General features: G+C 43.3%; 1 protein-coding gene across 2 annotated transcripts in view; it reads right to left on the reverse strand.

Annotated features, from left to right (window-relative positions):
- Positions 1-21,241, reverse strand: part of SLC26A3 (solute carrier family 26 member 3) — a 38,143-nt gene extending 16,902 nt beyond the window's left edge. The window contains exons 1-12 of one of the 2 annotated variants that reach the window (XM_021101946.1): positions 21,086-21,241; positions 12,960-13,174; positions 12,331-12,470; positions 11,016-11,126; positions 10,594-10,766; positions 8,872-9,036; positions 7,846-7,998; positions 7,307-7,389; positions 3,433-3,440; positions 2,447-2,586; positions 2,220-2,333; positions 2,035-2,112 (exon numbers count right to left, since the gene is read on the reverse strand). In XM_021101946.1, coding sequence (XP_020957605.1) covers positions 2,035-2,112; positions 2,220-2,333; positions 2,447-2,586; positions 3,433-3,440; positions 7,307-7,389; positions 7,846-7,998; positions 8,872-9,036; positions 10,594-10,766; positions 11,016-11,126; positions 12,331-12,470; positions 12,960-13,090 — 1,296 coding nt within the window. In that variant the 5' untranslated portion in view covers positions 13,091-13,174; positions 21,086-21,241. 2 annotated transcript variants of the gene reach the window in all.

The raw sequence follows: 22,036 nt of genomic DNA on the forward strand, positions 1-22,036 counted from the left end.
GGACTCTTAATATAAAACAGGTCAAGGGCCACCGGCAGAAGGGACCTAACACTTTTTCTTTTCATTAGGTATTCTTTCCCATTTGGTCAGTATTCCATGGGAAAACAATTTGAAAATAGGTAACCAACAAGGACCTACTGGATAGCACAGGGAACTATACTCAATGTCTTGTAATAACCTGTAATGGAAAATAATCTGAAAAAGAATAAATTATAACTGAATCACATTGCTGCACACCTGATACTAATACAGCATTGTAAATTAATTGAACTTCAATTAAAACTTTTTTTAAATTAAAAAGCAAAACAATCTGGGAGTTCCCTTTATGGTGCAGCGGTTCCCAGGCTAGGGGTTGAATCAGAGCTACAGCTGTCAGCCTAAGGCACAGCCACAGTAACACAGGATCTAAGCCACACCTGCAAACTATACCACATCTCACAGCAATGCCAGATCCTTAACCCACTGAGCGAGCTCGGGGATCGAACCTGTAGCCTTACGGTTACTAGTCAGATTTGTTTCCACTGCACCACAACGGGAACTCCTGGAGACCTACTTCTAATCCTGGCTTTGTTACTTATTGTCTGTGTGTTTGGGGCAAATTACTTAACCTATCGGAACTTCAAGTTCTCCATTTATAAAATAGGGAGGGAAATAGGATCCACCTCAAAGAGTTGTTGCAAAAATTAAATGAAATAATGTGAGTGAAGTGTTTAGCTCAGGGTGTGGTCTGTGATAAACACTCAATAAATGATAGTTTTTATCATGAATATTATTATTGTTGTTATTGTTATTCCACAAACATTCTATTATACCTCTGACTGCAAAGGACATAGAGTTAGGACATAGTCCACCAAAGTCTGCTGGTTGTTATCTGGGCCTTTTTCCTTGTTGGTTGGTAGCTGGAACAGGAATTTGTCCCAGATTTCTAAAGTCCCAGCGTGGTCATCCCAAATCTGGCCAAATATGTCTTCAAGCAGTACACAGTACTGTTGGCGAAAATTATGCATTTTTCATATGCTAAACTAACTGATTTTCAAAGGAATGACAGGATAGGAGTCAAGAAGTCACCACCAAAGAAACAGAAGAATAGGAGTTCCCAGGGTTCCCGTCGTGGCTCAGTGGAAACAAATCTGACTAGCATCTATGAGGACACAGGTTTGATCCCCGGTGTCACTCAGTGGGTTAAGGATCTGGCGTTGCTGTGGCTGTGGTGTAGCCTGGCAGCTACAGCTCTAATTTGACCCCTAGCCTGGGAACCTCCATATGCCACAGGAGTGGCCCAAGAAATGGCAAAAAAAAAAAAAAAGTACATCTCCAGAACGAGAGCCAGTGCCCCATGTCCTACTTCAAAGTCCCAATAACACCACAAAGAACAGTGTGTTGGCTATCATCTGCTTCCCTCAAGAGCCTGTGTTTCCTAGGATCCACTGTTATTTTTGTATCTGGGTCTTGCAGCAGTGGACAGAGCATTAAACTAAACCCTCAAAACTGACAGTTCAGGAGAGATGAACAGCAGAGCGTGAGAGTAAAGGTGCAATGTGATGGTCTGGCTGTTGGCTCCCATTCAGCAACCTGACAGCTTTGGTCCTGGAGTCAAACCATACCCTGGGAGCTGCAGGGCATATTACTAAGAACAGGTGGTGTGGCTGGTGGCACAATTCTCTGAATTCAGTAGAGACCCTGATGACCTCAACCTTTAAGAAAATCTTCCTTTCAGTCAATCCACATAGAAGCTGCAGTGCCAGGGTACCTTCCTATCTAAACATGAATTATATCTGGGGCTCTAAACACAACAGTTTGAAGAGCAGAGTTGATAAGGTAGTTGGGTACCTGCATTCCTGACATTCATAAAACACTGCCAGGAGAAAAAGCAATATTTTTGGTTCATAGACTATTGGCTAAGAAGAGCACTTGGCCCTTGGTAGATACACTTAGTATCCCTAGTTCAGTATGTGCTCCCAGAGTTTAAGAACCAGGTTCCTTGATTCATCACCCAAAGGAGAGAGATATCAGCACAAGAGAGAGGAATGCTACCTTTTGCAGAGGCTCCAAAAGAAATCCAATGGCTAAGATGACAATCAGCACGATGATAGCAGAGATAAGGCCAGCAATCTGCGAAGAGGAAAAACATGCTCATCACACACTCAGCTTTGCCCCCGGGCTCCGAATCCCCAGCGGCTCCTGCTAGGATGCACCTCACAGCCAAGGTCCTGAGGTACCTGAGTTTTGCCTCCTGTACTCTCCTGGACCCCCGATCTGGAGAGGGCGGTACTCGCTGCAAATCCTCTGAATAACCCGCCGCATATGTTACTCACTCCCAAGGCTATTAACTCCTGATGGGAGAAGAAGGAGGAATCTTTCTTAGTTGTGGCACCATTGATGCATCATGTATGCAAAGGATCATTTGAAGTTGCGGGATTAGATCTGGCATCGCTTGTATACTGACCTGATTGCCATCAATCGGATAATCGTATTTGAGAGAATAGACGCTGGCCACAGAAAAGGCCACAGCAAAGCCAACAACAGCAATTCCAAAGCAGTCTCCTATGGTATCTTGTAAAGTCTGTGCGTCAGGGGTGATGGGGCCTGAAACCTGAAATTGGAATTAAGCAAGTCAAGAGTGTCGCCAACCTGCTTTTAAACCTTTGCTGGGGGTATCCTTTGTTCTCAGCAAAAGTCCAAATTCCTTAGCAGGCCCCCAGTACCCTCTCCCCCACATCTTGCTTGGTTGTTCCCATGTCCCAGAATTTATGCTCTAGCTATCCAGGTGCTTTTTGTTTGTTTCTCATCACCCATCATCTCTCGCCTCAAAAGCTTCTAATGTGCTGTTCCCTCTGCCTGAACCATTCCCCCATCCCCATCCATCCCTCCAGAAAGTCTTTTCTCACACCCAAGATCAGGGTTAGGTGAGAGTCTCTGTTTCTAGTTTTTTTGTGTTTGTCTTTTTTTTTTTTTTTTAAAGGCTGCACCCATGGCATATGGAGGTTCCCAGGCCAGGAATCAAATCATAGCTGTACCTGCTGACGTACACCACAGCCACAGCAAGGCCAGATCTGAGCCACATCTGTGACCTACACCGCAGCTCATGGCAACGCCAGATCCTTAACCCTGAGGGAGGCCAGGGGTCGAATCCCAGTCATCATGGGTACTAGTCGGGTGAGTTACTGCTGAGCCACAATGGGAACTCCATCTGTGCTTCCTAGTTCTTGATGCCTCCTATTCCCATTCTTCCTTCCCTCTGACTCTCCACCCAGACCCAGAGCAGGCGCTGCAACTGGTTTGATCTTCTATGACCAGGACCAAACATGCTTAATGCATGTATCGGGTGGTCAATAATTGTCAGGCAAATCAACGAATGAATGAATGCAATCTAGGCAGAGTTGTGCCTCACTTTGGAGTACGACTAGTAAGCATTTAGCACCACTGGAAAACCTTGGAATCTGTTATCTTATGGTTGAAGAGCAATGCTGCCTGAATTTGATATAAGACTATAAACCCAGCCCAGTGATAGTGATAAACTGATATGATTTTGTCAGTATAGCCACATTCTAGTGTACAAGTGACATAAGCTTTGGGAAAGATGTCTCAGATCCCACTTGTATTGTTACATTGGGTTGCAAAACTTCACCCACTGTGTCTCTAATAGTTATCCATGGATGAAGAGTCTAAGCAAAAGCAATTCTGAGACAAGGAAAGCAAGTTCTCCCCTCTCTTTTTTTTTTTCAGGGCCGCACCTGCGGCATATGGAGATTCCCAGGCTAGGGGTCAAATAGGAGCTGTAGCCACTGGCCTATGCTACAGCCACAGCCACACCAGATCTGAGCCTCATCTGCAACCTACACCACAGCTCACAGCAACCCCAGATCCTTAACCCACTGAACAAGGCCAGGGACTGAACCTGTGTCCTCATGGATGCTAGTCAGATTCATCTCCCACTGAGCCACAACAGGAACTCCCTCCCCTCTCTTGATAACAGTAATCTTTCATGGAAAACCCTTTGCAAACAGATGGGCATTGGACTCTGCCCTGCTCTCCACAGAACTGCTAGAGCCAACCGTGGCCCTGATGAAGAGCGGGTTTCCATATAAAATGATATGGTATGAAGGATACACCCAAGTCACAGAGGATACTTCTGTGATTACCTCTCACGAATTTAGAGCAGGGAAATAATATTTACCATTGTATTATAAAAGTACAAATATCTCACACTCAACATCACTTTACTAAAATGCTCAGCTCTTATAAACATCTGTTTCTGACCTAAAACAGGAAGTGGGTTAATTGGGTCCACTCAACTCTTTTTAAATTGCTGTTCGTATTTCATAAATATTTATGTTGATAAGTTTTCAGCTTTCATCTAGAAGGAGTACTATTATTTCATATCCTGCAGCTTTCATACATAAGAAAGTGAGCTTGGAAGATTATACATATATATGACAATCTAAAATCAGTGATATAATTACAATTTGCATTGTATACCCAAATAACCAGAAGCCTGTTATTATTCTTTCATTCTTGCCTCGAAACACCAAAGACAGAGTGGTACAATGCAGATTTACAGTCTGAAAATTTGTTCATCTCCTGGCTCTGCCACTTACCCTCCCAGAGCCAGTTTCCTCATTTGTAAAGTGGTAATAATAACACTTGTTCTCCTTCCTTCTTTCTTTCCTTCCTTCCTTCCTTCCTTCCTTCCTTCCTTCCTCCCTCCCTCCTTCCCTTCCTTCCTTCCTTGCTTTCTTGCTTTCATTTATTTATATATTTTTTTGCCACACCTGCAGGATGTGGAAGTTCCTGGTACCAGGACTGAACCCATGCCACAGAGCAGCATCCTGAACCACTGCAGTGACAGTGCTGGATCCTAAACCGCTGTGCCACAAGGGAACACCACCATTCTCTTTTCTTCATAATTTTTGTGAGAGGGTCGAATAAAATAAGGAATGTGAATACTATTCACAATCTGTAAAGTACAATGTGCCTGTTAGCTACTATTACAGGGTCCCTCTGGCATTTGAATATATCCTTTGTGTTTCTTTTACTATTTCGATGATCACTTTCCTTCTGCCAAGTTATTTGCATGCGGTGTGTGTGTGACTTCACAAAATCACTTCCAGGGTGTCATACTCGTTGACAGCACATCAGTAATAATGAATAGTCATTATCTTCCAGTTCTATTCTATGTGCAATCATCAGAAATTTAAAATGCCCACTTGCTCATCACCCAGAAAAAAATGGGAGTGTAAAAAGCATGAAAACGCCTAGTTATCTAATTTAGGTGCTAAAGTAGGAATATCAGTGATGCAGTTTGGACAATTACAGTAGGCCTGGCACGTCAGGACATCACACATATTAACTCACTTAATCCTTATAAGAATCCTATGTAATAACTGCTATTTTTAGCCCCATTTTAACAGCAGAAGACATTAAGGCACAGAGTTTAATTATTTGCCCAAGATCAGGAAGCGAGTCTGAAGTAAATCCCAGACACTCTGTCTCTAGAAAGCATGAGTTTGCTTACTGGGCTACACAGCCTCTCTGGAGAGTGTAATGACCTATAAATGTGAGTTAACCCCCCTTCCCCACCTACACACACCATGGGGAGAAGTCCATTGACATTTTAAATATATTTACTAAGCAATGTCTCTAAGATTATAATTCACTGATCTTAAGTTTATCTTTTATTTCCAAATCCCTTCTGCCAAGAGCCTCTAATTTTCTTTCTTTCTTCCTATCATCCATCTATCTGTCTAGTTTGTGTCTCTCAAGACGTCTAAAGTGTAATCACTTGAAAGTTGCAGAGTGATTATAGGAATAGTCTTTCAGCGTCAGCTTAATTTCTACCATTTAAATTAAAAGTGTTCTGGGAGTTCCTGCTGTGGCGCAGCCAAAAAGATTCCAACGAGTAACCATGAGGTTGTGGGTTCCACCGCTGGCCTCGCTCAGTGGGTTAAGGATCTGGGTATTGCTGTGAGGTGTGGTATAGGTCACAGATGGGGCTCAGATCCTGTGTTGCTGTGGCTGTAGTATAGGCCAGCAGCTGTAGCTCTGATTTGACCCCTAGCCTGGGAACCTCCATATGCTGCAGATGTGGCCCTAAAAAGCAAAAAAAAAAAAAAAAAAAAAGTGTTCTGGAGTTCCCATCATGGCTCAGTGATAACAAACCCGACTAGGATCCATGAGGACTCTGGTTCGATTCTTGGCCTCGCTCAGTGGGTTAAGGATCCAGCGTTGAAGTGAGCTATGGTGTAGGTCGGGAGACACGGCTTGGATCTGGCGTTGCTGTGGCTGTGGTGTAGGCTGGCGGCTACAGCTCCAATTTGACCCCTAGCCTGAGAACTTCCATATGCCATGAGTGTGACCCTAAAAAGCAAAATTAATTAATTATTCTTTGTGATCCAAATATCACAAGTATGAAACATGAATATCTGGTGATAAGACTATTTTTTGCTTAAAAAATACAAATTTACCTTTAATAGAATTTAGCTGTTTTTAAGTCAACACTGCAATGCATGTAAATGCTAATTCCTGGAATAATTCTCAAATACTCCTAAGCATGGGAGGAAGGGAGGGTTGGGATTTTTGGTTTGTTTGGAAGGTTTTCTTGCGTGTGTGTGTGTGTTTAACAGGAATACAACTTTTCCTTGGTAAGCAAGTTGGAAGAAACTGATGCTATGGCCAGAGGGCAAAGAGAGGAAAGAACGCAAAACTGGATCTCCCGCATCAATCCAATAAATGCAATTTATTGGAAGATGTTTTCAAATTCCTTGTACAACCTAGACCTCCTATCCTTTTGCAGCAGTAAGAGTTGTTCTGAGCTTGTTTTGAACTTGAGCCGAAAGGACAGAGTGTGCCCATCTGGAATGCTCAAGCAGCGTGTGGCAGGTATGCCTTCAGTGTCTCCTTTGAACTTGGCCCCAGTAACCTCAAACAAAACACTACATATTGTTTATAGTAATTTATGGTCAAGGAAATCTGGTTTCACTTGTTTTTCTTTTTTTCCTAGGGGGAGCAAGTTTAATTTGCCTATTTTTCTACTTTCACTATCTCACTTTTAGCTGCATGTGCGTCTCTTCTCTGGTTTGTGAATTCTTCCACACAGACATGCTTTCAGCTCTTGAGAACTGCAGGCTCTATGTCCTCTGTGGCACCTTCCTAGAAGCATAGTTAGCCTTCTTCCCAAATGCATCTCCAATGCCAGATGCAGGGAGGCCTCTGAGATGGGTTAATGCATTTCAGCATGGAATCTTCCCTCACCACTGTTTACCCTGTAATTAGCGCTTAGAGAGGCTGTCATAAGAGACACACTTACCCACTTTTCATCTCCCCAATCACAGCCACTTTAAACCTGTTTTTGAAGTCAAAGCCATAGGACACACCTGTCGCGATCACAGTCTGCAAAGTTGCAAATTGCCCAAGTTAGAAATGAGAGATGTAACTAAGAGTCTTGCTTTAAAAAAAAAAAAATTATCAAATCCACCCCTTGGCCTATTAGATAAGAATCTCAAGCTCAGGCTTGGCTACTTTTTGCAAAGTCCTGAGGCAACTGTAATGCGCCACCAAAGCTGAGAACCACAACTGCATTCCAAGGGTCTATTGCTATGTTTCATAGAGGTCTGCTCTCTGCACCGTCCTTGTCATACATGGAAAAGGATAAGCCCACATCATCAAAGCAAGTTATTCAATTCCGAGTGGAGAGAATTTAATATTGTTTATAAATATTATACCCAGAAACTGCAGAGAGGGTGCCTGTCCCACTGAAACCTCCAGTTCTACAGAGGGCAAAGGGCTTTTGACATAAAAACACAAGACTAATGAATTATGAGAGGAAGTCTTAAGATGATCAGTTACCATGATGAGTTCAATTGGGATGGGCACTGGAAGTTTGGCTTTGTAGCGCTGATTTATTTCTTTAACCACAAATACAACAAATAGGATAACCAAGGATGTCACCAGGTCTGCGATATTAGTCTTCTCAATTTGTGAGAAAACGGAAATTAGTACCTAAAAGTATAAAAATGAAAAAAAAAAATTCACAAGTGCTAATGTATAATTAGGATACAATAGTTCATTAACTCCAAATAGATAAAAATAACATAAAAGCAAAAGGACCGACAGATTGATGGCCATTCCCTGTTCTGCTCGCGTCAACCATGAATGAGGAGTTGTAGAGAAGAGGACGAAGGTGAGAAGGTCACATTAGCATAGTTTGTTCCCAGCACTGGTTTGGGGATTCTCTTTGGCTAGTATTGAATTTTTTTGGATGCTTTTCACATTTCCATAACTGGTTGCTTCTGCTTTTAGGTCCTGTTGCCATCATTTCTTATTTCACAATCAACGCTATTGCTCTGTCCAGGGAATAATCTTTGACTGCTCTCCGATAGTTTTTCTTAGCATGTATCTCCTTAATTTCTGGCTTTTTTTTTAAGGTTCAGACCCCGAATATTTCTTCACTGGCTCTACCACTTTTGGAAAATAATTTCCTAGCTAACTGTGCACAGTTCATAATTTTTAAAAATAATTTCAATCCTTTTCGCTTGGGATTACTTATTTTATTTTATTTTATTTTGTTTTTTGGCCACACCCATGGCTTGTGGAAGTTTGCTGGGCCCGGGATCAAGCTTGTGCCACAGTAGTGACAATGCCAGATCCTTAACCCACTGAGCCACCAATTTCTGTTTGTTCATAGTTGTGGTAGATTTTCAGCACTGTCCTCTTTGCCACTAACTTTTTCTCCATGGGAATAAATTTCACAGCTTATTAACTTCTTCCAAGTTGTAGGTAAGCCCCCAGCAAAGGCCCCAAAGGAAAGTTCCCCGGAAAGAGGGTAGTAACTTTTACATATTTCCATTTTTTGGAAGCAACAGGAATACTTACTTTGAAGAGTGAAAATGGATCAGTGTGGGCTGGGACTGTCAGCTGCAGCATAAATTTGAGCTGGGAAACCAAAACATGCACAGCAGCAGCTGTGGTGAAGCCACTGATCAGGGACTCGGATAGATAAATCACCACGAAGCCGAGCTTCAGGACCCCCAAGAGCATCTGCAAAGAGAGGGCAGAGCCTTTGTTAATGCGATGTGGAGCCCACTTTGGCAAGCTGAAGGATCAGCCACCAAAACGGTTGAAAATGTGGAGATACAGCCTGCACTCGTGTGCCTTGAAGAAGCAAGAAGGAGCGGTCCCCTGGAACACTTTCCATTCAAGGTACCTCCCTCTGTTTCCTTCCTCCACCCCAGTTCCCACGGTGGAATGTTCCTTGGTGTTCAACTAGCAAGGAAGACTAGTACACCCCCAAGAAGTAACAGGCTTATTCTTTGCCAACCTTTGAAGGTGCAGTATCTTTAGGAGACCCACCCATTAACCTTTTGTAGTGGAATCTTATCTGGCATCAGCCCTCATAAATATTCCCATGGAATTTTAAGTTGCCCTTTCTAGCTGCTGTTGCATGCGCAGCTGACCATCCATTCACATTTGCTCAAACGAGTTGCCCGACTTTCGTTAAGAAATACGTTCCTTGAATTTGACTAGCATCCACAAGGACGCAGGTTTGATTCCTGGCCTTGCGCAGTGGGTTAAGGATCTGGCATTGCCATGAGCTGTGATGTAAGTCTCAGACACTGCTCAGATCCCACGTTGCTGTGGCTGTGGTGTAGGCCAGCAGCTACAGCTCCAATTCGACCCCTAGCCTGGGAACCTCTGTATGCTGTGGGTGCGGCCCTAAAAAAAAAAAGAAAAAGAAAAACGTTACCGCTCATGACATCAGAAGTACTCAGTTTTAACTGAGGGCAACAATGGTTCCTTCCCCCCAAACATCTGTTTTGCAGTAAAGCGAATGGATAGATACTTGGCCTGCCTCTCCACTCCTGTCCCTGGAATGCAGCCTCGGCTGTGAGTTTGCAAACACACTAGGATCAGAAATGCATTCAGACCTCATTGTCAAACTGACCCCATTGTTGGTCAGGAAGACATAGCACTTATGCTGTGGTTAGAATTGACTCCTTTTTTTTTTTTCCTTTAAATATTGGCTTTAGCCAATAATACCATTAACCATAAACTTAGGCAACATCTTGAGTGGTCTGTGACATTTTTCCCACCAACAATGGTGGCAGGGGTGTGGCTGGGGCGTGAGGGTTGACACTTTCCATAATCCTTTTCGGCCTTCTCTAAACTTTTGAGATGGACAATTCAGAGTGCTAACCCCCAATCTCTTCCAATTAGATTACAGTCACTGAGGAATTAGAAAGATAACAATTCCTAAGTTGCCATTTTCTCTCTCCCTGCATGTTCCTGTTTAGTGAGTGTATCACTTCCCAGGTAGTGTCCTGAATGCAGCCTTACACTGTCACCGCAGGCGCCTCACCGATCTCATCTCCCCCTCTCTCTGGACCCGTGCTCACTCCTCTCCGCAAGGTGGGACCTGCCCCTCCTCTTCCAGTTGTGATGAGTGACCCTTGGTCTTTCCCAGGGGCCACTGAAGGAGGGATCTAAACTAACAGGAAGAGTTGGGAAGGGCGGGGACAGGAAGGAGGAAACCCAGAAAGAGATGTGCCAGTCAGGACAACTGGATTGGGGAGGGGAGACCACATGACAAGTGCTTACCTGAATGATGCCAGAAAGAATTGTGACCGTTGCAGCCACCATCACCTTATGGTCATCTAGTGCCGAGTCATTACCCACGGAGCTATTAGAGACAGTTGGATCAGCTGTGTCGGCTGTTGGGGTTAATCTCACCACTACTGCTCCCACCATCATACTCAGAACTGGAAAAGGACCTAAGGAAGGAAGGTGTAGTCAATATCGGCCTCCCCTTGGCACCATCGTCTTTCAACCGCAATGGAGCATGTGAACAGACTGACGTCTGGAGTTCAGGCCTGCCTCCCCAAGCCCTAGTCCTAATTCTTACGTAAAACTATGACTCCTTTCTGGGATTCTGCACAATTTGGAATTGAAACAGCATGTGTCTAATGGCATGCAGAGAGAAAAAGCAATGCGAGTATTAATTAGCCTCATAATACACTTACCCACAGATATGTGTCTAGAAGTGCCCAAGAAAAAGTAGATTATGACTGGGAAAAAGGCTGCATACAACCCATAGCCTGGGGGGACGGTGACCAGCAGAGCAAACGCTAGACCTGTGAATATACAAGCATCAATGTCCTTATTTCATGCACAGACGTTTTCATTAGGTTCTTCAAGTATTTAAGATGGCACCTGAGCAATTATTAACTTCAATGTATCAAAAATGTAAATGTAAGAGCTAAAACTATAAAACTCTTGGGAGAAAACTTGGATGGAAACTTTTGTGACCTTGGATTAGGTAATAGTTTCTTAGAAGTGACACCTATAGTATAAGCAGCCAAATCAAAAACAGATGCATTGCGCTCCATCAAAATGTAAAAATGTGTGCTTCGAAGGATACTATTCAAAAAAAAAATTAAATAACCCACAGAGAGGGAGAAATTATTTGAAGATCATAGCTTGGATAAGGGTCTAGTATCCAGAATATATAAATAAATTTTGCAACTCAACAATGAGATACATAACCTAATTTTAAAATGTGCAAAAGATTTAAATAGACATTTCTCCAAAGATGTACAGATGGTCAGTAAGCACATGAAACAATGCTCAACAGCATTAGTCATTAGGGGGATGCAAATCAAAATCAACATGAGATGCCATTTCATACGCACTAGGATAACTAAAATAACAAAGGCAGACAATAACAAGCGTTCATGAGGACATGGAGAAATGCAAACCCTCACCATTGCTAATGGGTTATTATATGACAGCAATTATACGTCTAGGTATAAACCCAAGAGAACTGAAACATAGGTTCACACAAAAATGTGTGTACAAGTGTTCCTAACAGTATTATTCATAATAGCCACAGGGTGGAAAGAATCCAAAGGTCCATCAAGCAATGAATCGACAAACAAAATAGTCTATCTATTCCTTAGAATATTATTCAGTCACGAAAAGGAACGAAGTACCCATATGTTATGGATGACCCTTGCAAACATTCTGCTAAGTGAAAGAAACCAGACACAGTAGACCACATATGATTCTGTTTGCATAATATGCCCAGGATAGGCAAATCCATTGAGAAAGAAAGTTGTTACTAGGGGGAATGGATGGAGGGGTGAGGGGGCTGGGGTGGGAAGTGATTGCTAATGAGCAAGAGATTTGGGGGGTGGTTACAGTGAAAATATCTTGGAATTAGACAATGGTGATAGTTCCATAACCTTGTGACTATACCCCCAAACACTGAATTGTACACATCAAAAGGATGAATTTTTGATTCATGAATTACATCTCAAAAAAAAAAAAAAAAGTTACCTTGCAGCACAGCCACCATCCCTGTGCTGATTCCAGAAACAATATCACTGAGTAGCCATTCCTTTATGCGGTATGCTGGCAACCAAGATGCTATGGGGAACGAAGAAAGGGCAATTCTCTTGGCCTTTTGTGTGGAACAGCTGAAAACATTGAAAGCCACAAGTCAGTTAATTACTATCCAATTTTAAGTTCAGGGTCTAATTGTAGATGGAACATTGATAAAGCTAATCATAAATGATCATTTCACTAGCTTCCCAATACCATTCACCTCCTTACCCATAGCCGCTGCTCCCCAGCCATCACCAATGGTTTTTTTTTTTTTTTAAGAAAATTGTCCCTTCTCTTTAGCCGTAAGAGAACTTATTTGCCCTCCCCAGCTTGCACTGGACCACAGTTTGTTGGAGAATTCTCCTCTGTCCTCATCTGTCAGTCCTCTGAGGTGGAAGGATGGTGTGCATTGCAGACACTACCTTCCCAGCCCTGGCAGAGAGGGAGAGGTTTGGAAATCAAAGGTAAAAAGACTCTGGAGACTGTGGGCTACAGCTAGAAAGGAGAGCTTGGAAGCTTAAACAGTTCAGAAATGGTGCTTCCTTTACCCCTACTGCCCGTACCTTAAAAAAATGTCTTACCTGCAACACTGTTTGAGATGATCCAGAAAAGTCTTATGACGTCTCTGTTTCTTCTTATGCTCTTCCCCGAAAGCGTTTGCAGAATACACTGGCCTGGCCACCACATACTGATTCCCGATGGCTTCGATCATTTTGCTTTCTCTGACGGCTGTGGCGAGTGGAAGACCTTTGGAACTGTGTGGCAAACCCTTCTTGCCTTTAGCAGGTTAAAATGCCTGAAACCAAACAGAGCTTGCTTCTTAAATAACTCGGAGATAATGTGATGCAATTTACAGATGAGTGAGCTCTGCACTGAATGTTACCACCTTTTGAGATCAAAAGAGGCTGGATTAAGGGACCTAGATTGTGTTTTGTGACAGTGATATCGCTTTTTACCCCGATGCTCTGGACACAGCTCTGTTGGGTAAGTAAACAAGGGCTTTGATTTATTTTGAAAAGGCTGCCAAAAGCAATAGAAATTGACTCAGTTTACTAATGAGTGAATGAATGCATTTGTGACTTGTAAAGTGAGATCTCAAGAAAGGAAATTACTTAAGAAATTTTTTTCAGCAATGTTTCCTAAGTTATGGCATCGGAGTCCTGGGACAGATTAAAGTCTAGTCATTGTCCCTAACTCTAAGTGAGGCTGTTCCATTTTACCCATCAGAATTTCTATGACACCTTATAAAATGCTTTTAATTTGTCAGATTCAAGGATATTGCACATTTCTTATTGTTTCTGGGAATTAAATGGATTTTTTTTTCTCTTTCTTTCTTTCTTTTTTTGCCATAGCGTGCAGCAGCAATTTGATGGCGCATCTCAGTTCCCAGACTGACGATCAAGCCTGGACCAAAATGGTGAAAGTACTGGGTCCTATCCACTAGACCACCAGGGAGCTCCCAAATGGAATTTGATAATTTAAAGTTGAGAAAAGTGTAGCACAAAGTAAGTATCACTTTGTTACTTACTTCACTAGTGATGGGATTTTTTAAAGGAAATATATTGGGCAATTTACTTAACTTTTTTTTTTTTTTTTTTGTCTTATTGCCATTTCTTGGGCCGCTCCCGTGGCATATGGAGGTTCCCAGGCTAGGGGTGGAATTGGAGCTGTAGCCACCGGCCTATGCCAGAGCCACAGCAATGCGGGATCCGAGTCGTGTCTGCAACCTACACCACAGCTCACGGCAACACCGGATCGTTAACCCACTGAGCAAGGGCAGGGACCGAACCCTCAACCTCATGGTTCCTAGTCGGATTCGTTAACCACTGGGCCACGACGGGAACTCCTACTTAAACTTTTTAAGCTTCATCTATATGCCTATAAAAATAATACTCAGATTTCAAGGTGATTGTGAAAATTAAATGAGAATTTTTTTTCCCCCTTTACCTGTGGCACCTGTGTGGCATATGGAAGTTCCCAGGCCAGGGGTTGAATTAGTTGGCTGTGGCCTATGCCACAGCCACTGCAACACTGGATCAGAGGAGAACCTGTGCCCTTATCCAAGGGCAAGGTTTGGGATTGAACCTTCATCCTCACAGAAACAATGTCAGGTCCTTAACCCTCTGAGCCACAACAGGAACTCCCAAATGCAAATGTTTTCAAGGCATCTAGCATTGCTTCAAAGCGTCTTGCACACTATAGGCATTCAGTAAATGGTAGTTATTATTCTGACTATTTGCATTTTCTGTACAAGATGTTTACTTTTTTTGTTCTTATCTCAATCCTATTTTATTACAATTAAAAGATCAATTTTGCAAAACCTTTTACGCACATTACCTATTTAGCCCACACAATTCATACAGCGAGTACCGTGTCCAAAATGCAACATCTGCTTTGAGGCTTTGCTATTGCTTCTACCACAGGCAGCTTTTCTGTTGTCCAGTGTGAACCCAATTGAAGAACCTTCCAATGAACTTTCAGCATTTTCCCCTCTAATCTTGGTTCTGTATCTACCCATAATACCCAGAGTTTTATTCCCAGACCCCAATTACACTTATTAATTGAATTATCTCAAACTAGATTGTACCTTGTTTCATGGGCTTCTCCCATAGCTCAAGGGAGTTTTCAGCATGTTTGCCGAGCTCAAGTTATAACCAGGAATCAGAGGTTGGCCTCAATTTCTGGCCCCACCTGATATCTGACACCCTTTTCTTTCCCCACCCCATTCCCTAGCTTCCTCCAAAGTCCTCTCTATTGTCCTTCTCTGACTACAATGTAATGCCTCTGCCCCACCCTCTGGCTTGACCTCCAGAATCTGAGTCCCTTTGAACACTGTTATGACTGTTAACCTTCCTGTGCTATTCGTTTTTCTTTTTTTTTTTCTTTGCCTTTTTGCCTTTTCTAGGGCTGTTCCTGCAGCATATGCAGGTTCCCAGGCTAGGGATCTAATCGCAGCTGTAGGCAGCAGCCTACGCCAGAGCCACAGCAACCTGGGATCCGAGACACGTCTGTGACCCACTGAGCAAGGCCAGGGGTCAAACCACAACCCCATGGTTCCTAGTCGGATTTGTTAACCACTGAGCCACGAGGACGAGAACTCCTTCCTGTGCTATTCTTTCTGAGCCTTCTCCATCCCCAAGCTGCCGGTCCTTCTGGGTCCCATCTCCATCTGCTTTCCTGCTCTCCCCACCTGTTCTGGGTGTCATATCTCACCACCTATCTAGTACATGCCATCGTCAAGTGAGCTTGTACGTGAAGTGGGGTTGGCTTACTCACGACCATGCCTTGCATGGATTTTTGTCCTTATTTGCCAATTACCAACCATATGGTGGAGTCATTAACACAAGATCTAATCCACCATGGTGACTCTTGACCCTTGAGGTCTCTTGCTGAGGCTGTCTTTCAAGGATAGCTTTACTCCTGTGAGGTATCCAGCCTAGCCAACCTTAGGGTGAAGAAGACTCGGTACTGTGCATTTTAGACCTTTTTTTGGGGGGGGAGGAGGGCTGGTGATGCACCCCGAGCACATGGAAGTTCCTGGGCCTGGCATCAAACCTGTGCCACAGCTGCAACCTGAGTCACAGCAGTGACAATAACAGAGCCTTAACCTGCTGTAACACCTGGGACCTCCTATGCATTTTATGTCTGGCACATGCTTCTCCAGATGGAAAAAAAAGATGCCACTCTTTTTGTTGCTTTAGTCATATTTTCACCAAGTTTTTCATGGACACTCATTAGTTCTCTTCCTTAAGAAAGATCCCGAAAGTATTTTTTTTTTTTCTTCCTTTTGGGGCTGTCTGCCAAGTTTTGGCCAGTGACACTGATGGCAAACTAACTACATCTCCACAGGCTTCCATCCCTGAGGGTGGCCATAGCTGGCTCTTCAGTGGGTCAGAGCCTGGGCTCTGGCTGTCCTGCAGGAAAAGGCTTCCACGTCATGCCCAAATGCTGACTACAAGGGGAATGCTTGAGGGCAGGAGTCAGGGCAGCTAAAGAAATCCTTCCAGAATTTAGAGTGAGCGAGAGACCTGGAGTGCTACCGTCCCAATCCTATGGTTTTCCCCTCCCGCTGTCTCTGCTCCCCAGAGCTACGGCCTGAGAGTCCACACACAAGGACCATCTGAGCCACTGGATCGGCCACCCCGTGGTGCCTCTGCTGTGAGACGCTCTGGCTAGTCAGAAATTCATGTCATCTCCATTTCATCATTTCTGGAATTCTTGAGAATGACCTACTTTCGTTAGGAATTCAGAAGTCATTTTTCTTAACTTTAAAAAAAACCCCAACACTGAACTTGTTACCTTTTCCCCAGAATTCTTGGGAAACGTTTTCTCGGTTCCTAGAATCACAATTCCACTTCCGAATATTGCACTCCTATTAATGTACGCCTTTTCATGTTCTATCTTCATGACTCCGATTTCTCTCTGGGTTCCTTAGGGTTTCAGTAGTTTTGGGGGGCTGGAAATTCCCTCTCAGGGACTTTTCCTCCTAATAATTTTTGAACTTTGAGCCTCGTTTGTATACCTGTCCACTTTTACTTCTTTTCCAATGATGTGTTCTTTTTAAATTTTTGGCTTTTATTATTTATATATTCCATGTATAGACACACACACACACACACACACACCTATGTATATCTATATACCTTAGTCCTGCAGCTTAGACACACACATTTCTTTCTCTCTGCTTTTTTATTTTTTCCTGAGCAGAAATTTAATAGCGCGATTAATTTCTAAAGTTCAGATTTTTTTCAAATTTAACTATCCTGATGTATTCATAACATTTTGATATTTCTAGGAATTACAGATGATCGTGTGCATGTCTCCCCAACCCCCCTGAGTTCCACCCACCCCAGTCTGTGGCCCAGCATTGAGTGTCTTCACCTGGCTTCCAGTTACCTGGGCTCCTACCTCCATCATACCCACTCCTGGCCCCTAAGAAGCATCAGGGGCCCTGACCTCTGCACTCTCAGCGTTAACCCTCTCAGCGTTCTTGCCTTTCGAGGGTCTGCCTTTTCTGCAGCAAACAACTAATTTGAACCAAGATGCTCATAAGCAATGCTAGTATTTTTCTTTAATTAGTGGTAATTTGAAACCAGGGGGCAAACGTGTGCTTGAGTATTTCCCAGCCCCTCCCCAGTCACGCTGGGTACCACCACCTTCCCCAAGAGGACTTCTCCGTGACACCACCCCTCAGGGGCATCTCAAAATATCCTGGGCCAGTCTGTGGAAAACCAGAGGTAAGCCAGTCCTGTTTCATGACTTGGTCCTTGGACAATGAGAAACACAGCGGTGTCTTGATAGCTTCTTGGGGCAGGGATGGGGGGGAGGCGTGGGGCAGAGGAGGTGAGTGAGCAAGCAGAATAATTTTTTGGGTACTTTCAGAGGAACCCCAATCTGCATGAACCAGAAATCAAGGACATGTAACTACATATTCTGGTTGATGTCAAGCTGAATGGAAGGGGGGAGATGATGGCATCAACCTCGGAGGGGGGTCAGAGTGGCAATGGGCTGGGGGATGGGGGTGAAGGTGAGTGGGAAGGATGCTGGTGTAGAGAGATCACAAGAGGTCAGAGGCTGGGGCAGGCCATCCTTTCTAGTTAAATGCTGTGATTCCCGAGTGCCTGAGTCCCTTTTGAAACTCAGTATGGTAATTAATTAATTACGTTGTGATAGAGGTGTGAACCTGAACCTGGTAGCTATTTCTTGGAGAGAAATAAATGGGTCCATTTTCATTTAGCACATAACAAAACACTCCTGTTTTCCTCAGTCCTTGAGTCATGATCCTTTGAGAGCTATCAACTTTTCACAAACCCAGATTTTTTTTGAAGCTGAGTCTTGCCTTGAAGGAGGCAAGGAGGCAAGACATAGGAGGCAATTAAAGGTGATAGGAGTGGAATGAGGGCCCTGTAGATGTGGGGAAATATCTCCAAAGAGTCCCCCGGCAATATGGCTAAAGGAAAAGATTTTGGATTCTTTTTTCTTTCCCCCCACAATAATATGGATGATTTACATAGCTCTGGTTTACTGTCCGTAGTGGGCAAGGACATAACAGGTGTCTTGTATTGATTATTTAAGAAATCTGTTTATGCGACTTCTTTAATTTACAGTGGTCTTATAACATCTTCTGGGAACGGCTCCGTATTATCTTCATCTTAGTTCGGGCCCTAATCTTATTACCATTGACAACGCTTATTGGCAGTTATTATTATGGGTCATCTGCTGAAAAACTAAGTCAAACCTGAGTTGGGAGGTACAGCAGAAAAGAGTGAGAATTTGGGCACTAAGTAGACCTGCCTTCCCATCCTTGCTTAGCCATTGCTTCTCTGTGTTGCTATGGGCAAGTGCTGTTTTTTCTTTCTTTTTTTTTGGGTCTTTTTTGTCATTTCTTGGGCCGCTCCCGCGGCATGTGGAGGTTCCCAGGCTAGGGGTCGAATCGGAGCCAGAGCCACAGCGACTCGGGATCCAAGCCGCGTCTGCAACCTACACCACAGCTCACTGCAATGCCGGATCCTTAAGCCGCTGAGCAAAGCCAGGGATCGAACCCGCAACCTCATGGTTCCTAGTTGGATTGGTTAACCACTGAGCCAAGACGGGAACTCCCGGGCAAGTGCTTTAAGACTTAGTTTTTCCAATGGCGAAAGGGGGTGCATTCCTTTCTTGGAGAGCTGTTGTCAAGACTGAAAGCAGGGTATGTAAGGAGGGGCTCTTAGCCTTTAACAGCACAGATAATAGTTTTAGGACCGACTCGAATACTTCTACAAGAAGAAGTCAGCTGGAACCTATCTGAAATCATGAGTGTCTCCATCCTTTCAATGACATCATGTTTATTCTGAGCTTATCAGAATTTGCAATTTTCCATTCTCGTCCATTTATTTTAACATCATTTTAAATCCTCTACCTACTGAAGAATCTTAGCTTGGTATATTTTGGCTCTGGCCTCTCTCGCAAGCTCCTTCACCCCTCCTCTCTCTCCTCTTCCTCTTTCGCAATTACAGTCCTTTCTTAATACCTTGATAATGAGCACTCCTATTCCTTTCATGCATTCTTTTATCTTTGTGCTTCCCCAACACCTGGTGAATTCCAATTCATCCTTAAAAATACTCAGCGGTCCCTGACCATTGATTTGGTCCTTTTTCCTTCAACCAGCATTTATCATCCTATTGTGTATTGGGAACCCTGTTCCTAACCTCACTGTATAAGATAAGACGATGCTATAAAGCCTTCAGGGAGTTAATCATTTCCTTTTTGTCCACACCTTGCATGTACTTCTATCCTGTAGTATATCGTATTGTCGTTACTTGTTTCTAAGTTTCTCTTACCAATAATATGCAGTTCTCCAAGGACAAGGCCCCAACCTTAATCATTTCCCCCTTTTTGCGTCATACCTATAACGTAGTAATTACTCAGAAAGGTTTGTTGGAAATAAACTGACCTATAAACTGAAGATATGTAAATGATGGAGTCCTAAATTCCAAAGCTTACGGGTATAGGAGTGCCCAAAATCACAGATAAATTGTAAGAAGAAGGGATGGGAATGTGTTGAGGAAGATTTCATCAAAGAACTGCAGTTCGCAAGTTAGACCTTAAAGAACAGGTAAGTTTGAAAGAGATGCCGAAAAAGCAGGTAGGGGTGAGTGCATCATGTTCAGAGTCTAGCGAACCAGATACTGGAACAGAAAACTTCGTGCTCCAGAAGTCTAAACTGTTTGGGGAATTGTACATTGTGCCATAGGAAGGAGTCTCAGACCCACTAGGCTCACAAAATAATAAAGAGAACCCCTTGACTTTCTATAAGACTTTGCATTTTTCTAAGCACTTTCACTTTTCTCCCTTGGCCGTTATACTGTGAAGGACGTAGAGAAGGAAGGCAGTATTATTGCCAATTGACAGATCAAGAAATGGAGATCAGAGAAGATAAAAGACTGTCCCACTGCTCACAGCTAACAAGTGACAGAGCCAGGACAAGCAGCCAGGTCTCCTAAATGATTCTCTCCAATACACACTCTTTTTTGCCTTTTGATGTCAGGTGCCCATTGGTTCTGATCCCCAAGGGGGGCAAGGCAAGAGAACAGAGCTGCAGATAAGGCACCTAGAGTGCTCTTGCCCTTGTGCCTAAGAGCCCCTCCTGCCATGCTCCTGCTCTTAACATCACCTACACAAAATGTGAGCCTGGGTAGCCTGGAGTTCAGTCCCATTGAAGTGAACCGGTTCATCCTCCCATTTGTTATCAAAGTGAAACAGTGGCTGGAGGAAGGCTGCTCTTTTCTCCTTGTTTGGAGAACCAAGGACCTTCATTATGGAGAGAAGCTGAACCAAAGCATTCTATCACCTGGGAAAACCTTGCCTGAAATCTTGCTTTATTTGCTAAATTTCAGAACAGATGGTCTCCTTTTAAAGTCAGATTTAGATGAAGAATTAAAGGAATATGGGAATAATGAAGACAAAACCCCTACTATCTTTCAAAAGTCTATTTAAACCTTAACAATGCATACAAACATTTACTTGGTCATATCAAAATCTACTCAAATATTTACTTCGCATGGCTAGGGCTCCAGACTTACATTTTTAGCCTATTGTTAAATAGTCCTGCTCACGGAATAAACTCAAGAATGCAACCCTAACTTTTGAATCAGTTGTAAGCAGAAAACAAGCCATTTTTAAGAAAGAACACCAGTTGGAGTAAAATGAACAGACATTTGGTTCCTACCTGATACCGACTCATCGAGGCACTTCAGTGGTGGTGGAAAATTGCCCACTTCCAAGAGGCAGTGTCCATCCATTTAGGTCTATAGGTTCTGAGTACATCCATATGTATAGAGATGTCTATATATAGGTTATGTAAGGCAGTGGGGAAATCACCTTACTGTCAGTTTTAATAATTAACTTTCATTAACTTTTACAACAATGGAAAGACTCCAGTGTGGTCTTGACCTTTGAGACTCTGACCAGCAGATGGGATGATGACAACAGCTCCCTCAAGTTCCTTGTGAGATTATACCCCTTATTGCTCTTGTGTGTGTGTGTGTGTGTGTGTGTGTTTCATTGGTTTGCAGAGATTTGCACAGGAGGTGTGTACGTAGAAGTAAAAAAAAAATCTCAATAGGTTTTATCTTGCTGACATTTTACCTACCGGTTTGGATGGGCGTTGAGAGATGTTGCTTCTTGGCTGGATCACTCCATGGAATGCTCAGGAGCTGCAGAAGCATGGAGCACAGGCTTCATGATATGTGAAGGCACCTGTTAGGAAGCTCTCCTAACTCCAGGCAACGGGCATCTGTTTTTGCTCTAATTTCTGCCACGACTGCTGCTCCTCCAAAGAGCAGCAGACTCCACATTGCTTAAATCCAATGAGTATTTTAAATCCTCATCTTACTGAACCACTTACCATTTGACTCTGCTAACTGCTCTTCCTGGAGATCCTCTTTTTTAAAAATGTTAATTTTTTTGTTTTTTGTTTTTTCATCATACCACTCTCCATTTTTCACCTCATGCCTCTTTGCTAATTTCTCCACCATCCAACTTTTTCTTTGGCATTCCCCTTCTCTTCTTGTTTCCATCTCAGGTCCTTGAACTCTTTAATCAATAGAAATTGATAAAAGTCCAGGTGAGAAATTCAGGCAAGGCCTCAGTGGGACACATGCTGCAGCACAAGGAAGCA

Source organism: Sus scrofa, chromosome 9, assembly GCF_000003025.6.
Source record: "Sus scrofa isolate TJ Tabasco breed Duroc chromosome 9, Sscrofa11.1, whole genome shotgun sequence".
NCBI classification, from domain to species: Eukaryota; Metazoa; Chordata; class Mammalia; order Artiodactyla; family Suidae; genus Sus; species Sus scrofa.